At 47.4% G+C, this 9336-nt stretch overlaps 5 protein-coding genes across 5 annotated transcripts; 1 reads left to right on the forward strand and 4 right to left on the reverse strand.

Moving 5' to 3' along the window:
* On the reverse strand, window positions 1-579 carry PV09_09462 (uncharacterized protein; the record flags this gene model as incomplete). The annotated part of the gene is made up of 1 exon (XM_016363522.1): window positions 1-579. One exon carries the CDS (start codon window positions 577-579, stop codon window positions 1-3), a length of 579 nt encoding a protein of 192 aa, XP_016208634.1.
* A 2431-nt stretch (window positions 580-3010) lies between these two features.
* PV09_09463 (uncharacterized protein) lies at window positions 3011-4228 on the reverse strand (the record flags this gene model as incomplete). Its single annotated transcript, XM_016363523.1, has 1 exon — window positions 3011-4228. One exon carries the CDS (start codon window positions 4226-4228, stop codon window positions 3011-3013), a length of 1218 nt encoding a protein of 405 aa, XP_016208635.1.
* A 12-nt stretch (window positions 4229-4240) lies between these two features.
* On the reverse strand, window positions 4241-6310 carry PV09_09464 (uncharacterized protein; the record flags this gene model as incomplete). Its single annotated transcript, XM_016363524.1, has 1 exon — window positions 4241-6310. One exon carries the CDS (start codon window positions 6308-6310, stop codon window positions 4241-4243), a length of 2070 nt encoding a protein of 689 aa, XP_016208636.1.
* An 87-nt stretch (window positions 6311-6397) lies between these two features.
* Window positions 6398-7246, reverse strand: PV09_09465 (uncharacterized protein; the record flags this gene model as incomplete). The annotated part of the gene is made up of 1 exon (XM_016363525.1): window positions 6398-7246. One exon carries the CDS (start codon window positions 7244-7246, stop codon window positions 6398-6400), a length of 849 nt encoding a protein of 282 aa, XP_016208637.1.
* Window positions 7247-7492: 246 nt separating this feature from the next.
* Window positions 7493-8976, forward strand: PV09_09466 (uncharacterized protein). The gene has a single exon (XM_016363526.1). It carries the CDS (start codon window positions 7509-7511, stop codon window positions 8970-8972), a length of 1464 nt encoding a protein of 487 aa, XP_016208638.1. The 5' UTR covers window positions 7493-7508; the 3' UTR covers window positions 8973-8976.
* Window positions 8977-9336: the final 360 nt, after the last annotated feature.

Here is a 9336-nt window from a genome sequence, read left to right on the forward strand (position 1 = left end):
TCATCGTTTCTGGATGAAACCTGCTCGATCTTCATCTCCCTGCTGTTGTCTTTCCGCAGATAGAAGAAGTGACTCTATAGCTATCACTCTTGTACAATAGACCATGCTAGCAAGCATGTAAGAGTAGTTCTTCGCTGTCTGTAACCGGTTTATTTTAGTATCAATCCTAAGCACAGCTATATAGTGGATCAGCCCACTACTGAACAGATTATCGCCTGTATTTTGAAATATGAAGGAGTCAAGAAGGCGCAACAGCAATGTCACATGTGCTTTCTCGTTGCTCTCCTCCAGGCCTGCCCACAATTCCCTTGCTAGATCTTTCTGTCTCCCTTGCCATGGGAACAACTCGCGGGCGTCTTCAAATAGATCAGGTCTACGCTCTTCCTCTTGACCGTCTTCGCTATTCTTATCGCTATCATCATCATCATTAGGGTCCTCAGACTCGTCAGAATCATCAGAATCAGATAAAGCTGCAAGGTACACTTCTTCATTCTCGACCAAGCGCAGGACATAGTATACAAACATAACAATGTAACTCATATAGCGAGCCTGACTCTCCGGGTTCTGCAGTCTTGCCATAGGTCTTTGATCAACTTCCTCTCGCTTTGCACTCTTCAGCCATCGCCGCGTCTCACGCGATAGTGACGATAAGCCGGCGATGCTCTGTTCTACCAGGAGCTCGACTGCATGTGATGCTCGCTTCAGCTTCCGTTCATCTTTGCCCAGGAGCCGGATTGCATGTGCGAGGTGGATAAGATTGCGCTTCCTGAAATGCGCAGGCCATCCAGTCCGGTTGAACTATCCAGTCCTATCCATCTTTGCAACATCTGCTTCCATAATCTACATCTCTTCTTTATAGTTGGCCTGAGTAGCCTTCCATTCACCCAGCAGTGTATCCACCTCCAATCACTTGTCTTTTGTACTTATATCATCTGGGTTAGAGACGACAAAGTATCGCTGAAGGCCCCCTATATAGAAAAAAGTCTGTACTTTAACACATTTAAAAAACGTGTTAGTCCTCCCCTTCCATAGCATTTGATGTTATTGTTTGTAATACATTTTGAACTTATTATTATTGATTGTGATATAATAGCAGCCCTCTCTTTAACATTGAAACCCGGTTAAAGGTGGCCCAAGAACTCTTAATACCGGCATTCCTGTCGGTGGCAGTTCGACTTCATATGGCTTCTTTATCCAAAGCCCAGTATACTGTGATAATATTTCCTCTTGAATATATATAGCGACACCATGCTAATCTCGCAAGTGCACATCAAGATTCTGTACAGCTATAGCGTGCTCTTTGCATATAACTATGTTGTACCTTTCTAGGAAGGTTAGACATTCTTTTGCTGTTTCCACTGTAAGCTGGCTTGTGACTCTTCTCGCTGCTTCTCGTCTTCGCGTCCTGCTGCTGCTATGCTTCGCGTCTCCTTTCTCGTTCTCGTTCTCTGTGGTCTGTGCAACCCAACTGAACTCCATCTCCTTCAGCTCACTTTTCGACCCCGGCCTTCAAAGTTCTACAGATAGCTTTAAAACGATTCAAATAAGATCCAAATAGAAGCGATACTTTAGATAATTATTTTCAGCTTTGTTTAGTAATTAACTAATATTATTATACACGATTCCCACTTTCGAATCGCGTCCGACGACCCCCCTGATTCAGCCTGGTGACAGCCACATCTAACCGGATTGGTATCATTTCCTCACGAATCGGACCCGATGGGCTGCCTCCTCTCGGCTAGGGTATAAACGGCGTAAATAGAGTTATATAGTTAAAAGCAGATTTTACAATATATATAGAAAATTTATTAATAGAAACTTTTAATTATTCGAAATAACATATAATAGAGGTAGAGTAGTGTACTGGGGTACAAGGTACAATTCGAGAAGGCGACCATCAGGCAGCGAGGCATTGATAGGGCCCACCTGATGGCTCAAGCCCAGCCCAACCGGCCAATTCAGCTCAGTATACGCAAGACAAGCTCGAGGCATGATTCGAGAAAAGCTCGAGGTATGATTCGAGAAAAGCTCGAGGTATGATTCGAGAAGGCAACCATCAGGCAGCAAGGCATCAATAGAGCTCACCTGATGGCTCGAGCCTGGCTCAGCTAGCCAATTCAGCTCAGCATAGCTTATGGCAAGCTCGAGCTTAGCCATGACATGAAGATGGGGCCAGGGTAGGATTGAGGACAGGGATGTCAAGGGTTAGGAGATGATGGGAGTATAAGAAGGATAGGGTATGGCTTGTGGAGGAAACCTAGAGACGAGGAAGAGAGAGAGAATCAGCTTTGTCTGCTTTGCTTTGTCTGCTTTGCTTTGTCTGTCTTGCTTTGTTTGCTTCGTTCCGCTCGTTTCAATTATATATCTTATCTTACTTACCTAATACCACCAACTGTTTCGCACCCACCTTACCTGCTCAGCTGATTCCTTGCTCTGAAGCCCTCGAACCTGAGGATATCCCTATATCCCACCACGGAGCGGCCTTGACAACAAGTGTCCTGAGCTCCTAAGGGTTGGTCGGCCCCAACACCTTTACACAACCTCGAGAGCAACGCTGCAGTTTCCATTTTCAATATTCAAATTTAGATTGCACTACCAACCCAATTCCTTATTACACCTTGTATACCTTGTATTAAAAACCCTTCTTATGCTGTAACTAACCCATCTACTAGCCTGAGCTATACACTGCTCAACGCTTACTAAGACATAAAGTACTCTTAACAGTACCACAGTGCCTACTGTATCGTGCACCATGCTAGAACATATTCTCATATAGCCTAATATTATTATGTATACTTCATCCACCTCAGACTAGAATAGCCCCACTATAGACTCCACATTACCGTGATGTTAAAAATAGAATTAACTGAATACAGACCACCATTGCGTTGCTGAACACCTCTCCCCACACCCTTGAGCAATGCCGTTGTCCCAACCATCTTGCATACCCTGTGAGATTTCCACTGAGATCCCCTGTGAAGCCAACCTCTTGAATGATATCCACCCCTTGTTATATCGCAATTGCCGATCGAACCACGGGTGTCAATACAAACCCCCACTGGCACTTCTCTCTGATATCGTCGCCCGTCGCACAGTACACTTGACTGATGCCGCACTTCATACAACTGTGAGTATCCGCGTGATATCGTATCAAGCTTCGAAACTGCTTTAATCCACTGTCTGTCATCCCCTCATATCGCCTACAGTCCCGTGTGTCATGTGAAGCCCAGAAGTCACCCTCCGCCGGTAGTATCGAATCACCTATGACCCAGCACACTGCACATCCTCTCGTCAGTTCATCCAGCACTGTCTGTATCCTGTCCCGTTCCCAGCCCCAGCGTGAATTCGACTCATGCCACTCTGCTGCCCCTTCCCCACATCGATCGCATCCTGTTGAGTCTACATTGCCACACTCGACTCTGTTTCCGTCCAAGTACTCGCTTATCGCGCCATGCCTACAGCTATTAGTCTGTATGAAATGCCCAATCGCATGAACATCCGCTGATCCGCCGCTATTTGCTAGTCTTCGCTCTAAAGCGCCCTCCTCAACAATGATCACAGAGTCTGTTACTTCTCCTGCACGCCCTCCTCGCCCACTCTCTTGAGCGTAGTCGATCATACTCCACGGTACACCCACATGCAGAACGAATACAACGCCGGGAAAGTCTACTCCTGTCCCAAGCGCTGACGTTGCCGTGATGAACCCTCCTTTCTCCTCCCAAGTCTTCACACGCTCTGCACGGTCTATTACATCTGCATGATAGTATAAGCAACCGAGCTCATCCGCAATTTCTGCACATTGTGCCTTGCTGTTGCAATATACAATGCCCTTCAGCCCGTTCTTGAGCCGACCTTGCTGCCGCCGACACATTGACACAGCTGTCGCCTGTCCTTCCCAGCTCTTGCACCAGCTTACCATGTATCGAATGTTCGGTCTCACAGTGCTTGCTCGGATATATGTTGCATATCGAATGTCCATCATGCTGTTCAGTTCCTGTTCATACACTGGCGGAAGTGTAGCCGTAAGCAGTATGATTGGGCAAGACAGAACACGGAGATTCCTCAATGCCGCCAGCTTGGGGCGCCAATTGCTAGACGTGAAGATCAGATGACACTCGTCCATGACAACATGGCGTAGCAACTTCTTCTCGCATAGCAATTTCGCATACGGGACAAACTCTCGACCGGCGAAGTCTGCACTGACAACGACGATAGAGGCGAGGCTCATGCAGCCCGGCTTCTATTCTATGCATTCGACACCGCTGTTAATGATCTGTTCCACCAGATTGTCAGCCAGCGCCCGGAAAGGTACCACCACCACAGTTACACCAGTTCCGTCAAGGTAAGCTGGCACTGTGAACAGCAGGCTTTTACCACCTCCAGTTGGTAGTATCACAACCAGTGGAGACTGACCTTTTATGACTGCATGTATACCTTGCTCCTGTTCAACCGACTTGAAAGACGCGTCCGGGCTACCTACTATGTGGCAAACTGCTGTGTAGACACCGTGACTATCGATAGTCAGCTCCTCCAACCTTCGCAGCCTGCCTAGTTCGAGCCCTGACAGCTCGGTATTTTGTCCTTCTCTTTCTCGCTTCGCACGGACTTCATGCCCTACCCAAGGGATATCATCCAACAGGTCTGTATCACCGCCTTTCTGCCGACTGGCAAGGCCGAAGAACTTGTGCCATAGCTCACTCAGCGGTCGAAACGTATCAATAGAGCGTATGCTAAGGTGTTTGATGATGTCTACTGGCACACTGTAGGTGGTAAGTCCTGTCTGTGTTGTTCGTGCATTCTGCAACTCCAGCGCGCTTTCGCCCGTCTCATCCACTTCTGCTTCCTCGACTTCTCCGACCTCATCGTCATAGCCATGGCCAAACGCCTCGCTGACCACAACTCTACCAATGCCCACGGCTACATGCCGGTAGTCAAGCGTAGTAAGCCGCACTCCCAGTCGCTTTTCGGTCTCACGCGCGAGTATGCGTGTCAACCGCATTGTATCCCAAGGACCACGCCCGTCAGCCCACACATAATCGTGAAACCCTCCCCCGAGGCACTGGACAATAAGATATTCATGGAATGGTTGCAGATACGCTAGATAGACCGCCATTAATTGCCCAAGCCTCCAAGGTAAGAAGCGAGGCACCACCTTTAGCCTATCCCACTGGGATTGAGACTTGTGATATCGAACCACCGTCATGACTTGTCCGTCCACCACGAAGATGTTTCGATCTTGCAATATCCCATTCACATGTCGCATGGTTGTGACCTCTGTCCCTCTTCCTGGCTGTCCAGAAACCATATGGACGCCACACAGAAGCAGCTCGAGCCAGCGTTCGATGCGATATACGTATTGTTTCACCCGCTTGATGTTCCACTTTCCGTCTTTAGATCGAAGTCTTTGGCCTTGAGTCGTCTGCATAACCCGATTAAGCATCCACTCAAGTCCACCCTGTAGTCCATTCTCCTCTCTGTGTATAAAGGACAACCCTCGCTTGGCAAACGTGACATCGTCGACGATCTGATCCAGCTTCATGGTGAAACGCTCTTCTCGTCCTGCCATCCAGAGCAGTTCCTGCCATAGTATATCTTCTGATTCCGTGATGATATCGCGCACCATTTGTTGAAATTTGCGAAGTACAACAGGCTTTCCTCGAAAATAGAAAATCTTTTTGTCTGCTGACCAGAATGCACTCCCTGAATTCCCGCTGTTTAGTGCAACATATTTCCCATATGCTAGCAGACTCAGCATCTCGCTCATAGGGCTGTACGAACCGTCTGCTAGAAAATCTCTCCGCTTTTGAATAAACTCTGCTCGGTCGTCATCGCTCTGTTGCTGGCGTTCTGCTGATGGAAGAAGTACCTCAACTGCGATCACCCTTGTGCAGTATACCATGCCTGCAAGCATATAAGAATAGTTTCTCGCTGTTCGTAGTCGATTCATCTCGGCGTCTATACCAAGCACAGCCACATAGTGAATCAACCCACTGCTGAACGGGTCGTCACCTGTGCCTTCAAAGATAAACGCTGCGAGTAGACGCAATAGCAATGCAACTTGCGCCTTCTCATCATTACCCTCCAGTAAAACCCATAGCTCCCTAGCCAGCTCTTTCTGGCTACCTCGCCACGGGAACAGCTCGCGGGCATCTTTGAAGGTGTCTTTTGTATCTGCTTCTTCACTTTCGCCCTCATCGCTGCTTGTCTGGCTGTACTCACTATCGCTGTCGGAACTGGAATCAGATTCGTCCACAGGTCTGGTTTGTTTATCTTCGATCAAACATAGGACGTAGCATATAAACATGACCATGTAACTGGCATATCGAGCCTGGCTTTCTGGGTTCTGTAGTCGCGCAATTGGCCTTTGGTCGACTTCCTCTCGTTTAGCACTCTTCAACTAGCGCCTCGTCTCGCGGGCCAGTGATGAAAGGCCTGCAACGCTCTGCTCTATCAGCAGCTTGACGATACGTGAAGCCTGTTTCAGCTTTCGTTCGTCTTTGCCTGGAAGATGGGCTGCATGTGCAAGGTGGATGAGATTGCGCTTTTTGAAGTGCTTTAGCCAGCCTGTCCGATTGAACCAGCCGGTTCTGTCTGTCTTTGCAGCTTCTGCGTCCATTACTTGCATCTCTTTCTCGTGCTCGGCTCTAACAACATTCCATTCATCCATTAGCGTGTCCACCTCCACCCTCACACCTGCTGGCAGCCTGTTCATCTCCCCAGGTTCTACTGGAACAGCCACAACAAAATATCGTTGGAGACCTCCGGTGCGGAAAAAGGTCTGCACTTTACCCTTTTCAAACAACTTGCTTGCTTTGCCTTTCCACGTTATCTTGTGCTTCTCTCTACAGTGTATTCTGAACACGTTATTATTGCGTGTAATGTAGTTGCACTCGGCCTGCTCGCATTGAAATGCTTCAAGTGGATCACCAAGAACTTTAAATGGCAGTCCATAGGGCCGTGGAAGCTCAACTTCATCTGGCTTCTTGATCCATAAGCCGCTATACTTCTCAACAATAGCCTTTCGCTCGTGGACATGCACGACATGGTGTTCCTTTAGATGCGTGTCGAGATTCTGCACAGCCGTGGTATGTTCTCGACATACAAGCACTTTAAACTTCTGGAGATAGCAGAAGGTATCATCTGCGTTTTCTAGCGTGAGTTGACTGGTGCTTCTCATCGGCTTTCGTGTTCGCGCAACCGCGTCTCCCGTTGTCGCTGTGGCCTGTGCTCTCCAACAGAACTCCATCTTCTTCAACACGCTCTCTGCTCGCACAACCAAGTAAAAATATATTTATTATTTCATATTTATATAGTTTAGGTATCGTAGAGTAACTTTGCAGTATAAATAATTCATGTTCAACCTCGTCTTTACCTAATGCTTCAGCCCGTGAGAGAGCCCCCCTGAACTTCTTCATAGAGTCTAGTTTCAGCCTCGTGCTAACGGCTTTTAGCATGAGACACGCCTCTATCACCAGTGCTTCTAGGTGAGGTGTGGCGTCAAAACTATTATGCATCGATTTTTAATTACGTCGCGTTACACCGCGGATACAGTCTGGGTCAACTGCCCTTACTGTCTTGAAGAGCATCAATACACGTACGATGTGCTTGGTGCGATTAGACAGTTCGCAGAATTCAAGGATCGGAGTCAAAAGGACCGTGCTAGGCGATGCGTTAAAGTTGTGAAGCCGAACCTACTGTTTTTTCGCTTTGTTTGGGAAGTCGGAAAATGGCGCACATCATCCGTGATCGTTGAGACATACACAGATTTAGAAGCAAACTACCTCCGTTTCCGTACTGTAGGACTAAAGAACCATAAAACGACTGAGAATGACTTAAGTCTGGAAACAGCTAAGGTCATGGAGGACCTTGAGCAAATGGCTTTAGGTGCTGATGAGCGTCCGAACCAAGAACACATTAATCGTCTTTGTATCGCCTACGACACCAACCAAATGCGGTCAGTGGTCTCATTACTCAAAACGTTCCCTGAGCTCATTAATATATCGGATCGCTACGGAAATACCGCTTTACATCATGTCGCATGCAAAGGTCACAGGAGCTTAGCCCAGTTTCTGATGACCAGGAAGGGCGTGAATCTGGATCATGCAAATGCCATAGGAAGGACTCCTTTGATGGAGGCTGCATTGTGGGGTCAGATCGACGTGGTGCAGACTTTGTTGAATCACGGAGCAAAGATGTTGCTAAGCGCATCAAGATGCTCACAAAAGCTCACGGCCTACGATTTTGCCGAAGACACGATTGCAAATGAGAAGGAGCGATATAATAGAAGAGCCTTACTAGAGTCCAGTGCACCACAGCTGGAGCTTCCACGCTACCAAGAAATGCAGGACCGTCAGACGATCCAAGAATTGCTGGCGGGCTGCGGGCTTGAGCGATCAAAATTTGAAGCTGCAGACGAAGTTGCGTTTGTCAAAGCCTACACCAATGACGATAACATGCTAATGACTTGGTTCCTTGATATCAGGACAGGAGTGCCAATTAGCGATTGCAGGAAAACAGTCGCGCGGCTCGACCGCGGCAATTTGCTTCCAGTGACTTACTCTTGCAGTAGACGGACGAGGAGGGATCGACCTGAGCGTGGATTCCATATTCTAGACGAGAAAGAGATGGAGGAAGTGGTGCTAACACTTTCTAAACTGTTGGACTATCCAATGGATCCTTATTTCAGATCTCATGCCGAGGTTCAATTAATGGCTCATTATGTGCAACAACATTGTTTACTACCAGGGCTCCGACAAGATGGTAAAGCGAGCGAGCAACTGTTATCACTTGCCCACCTACAACAGAGTCTTGGGATGCATAAGGACAAGCATTCTTCACGTTTCGATGCAAGCATACAAGTTGCACATGCTTCTGAGGTGTGTTCGAGCTGCACTAATTTGGCAAAGACAATCAAAGAGAGACTCGGAATTCGCTTTGAACTCAGGCTCGTCAAGCAATTAGAGACTAATTAAGTTATCTTTTTCGCTTCCTTTCTGCTTCCTTAGACGCTGCACAACAGTAACCACAAGCACTCCCTAGATTATGTTAGCCAACAGCGGAACATACATCCCTCTTTTAGGCATGTGCATACATAGTAGATAACAATCGAGTCATCTTCGTTGCCTCACTGACGTCCTTAAATTCTTCCTGTCCTACAATGTGTCAATCGAGAAAAGACTGAACATGATGGGATTTTCTTCAATTTCAGGCTCTAAACTCTTTTCGAATTTGTATTACTTATTCAGATATATCTGTGACGATCCCTTTTGCTGGTTTTAGTGATTTGCCAAATGATAGAACAGATTTATCATGTTGGAGGTACTTTTTATCTTTTGC

The sequence above is a fragment of the Verruconis gallopava genome (genome assembly GCF_000836295.1).
Source record: "Verruconis gallopava strain CBS 43764 unplaced genomic scaffold supercont1.71, whole genome shotgun sequence".
NCBI lineage: Eukaryota > Fungi > Ascomycota > Dothideomycetes > Venturiales > Sympoventuriaceae > Verruconis > Verruconis gallopava.

Excerpts from the sequence above, each read along its gene's own strand:
- PV09_09466 (XM_016363526.1), top strand. The coding sequence starts at position 7,509 with ATGCATCGATTTTTAATTACGTCGCGTTACACCGCGGATACAGTCTGG.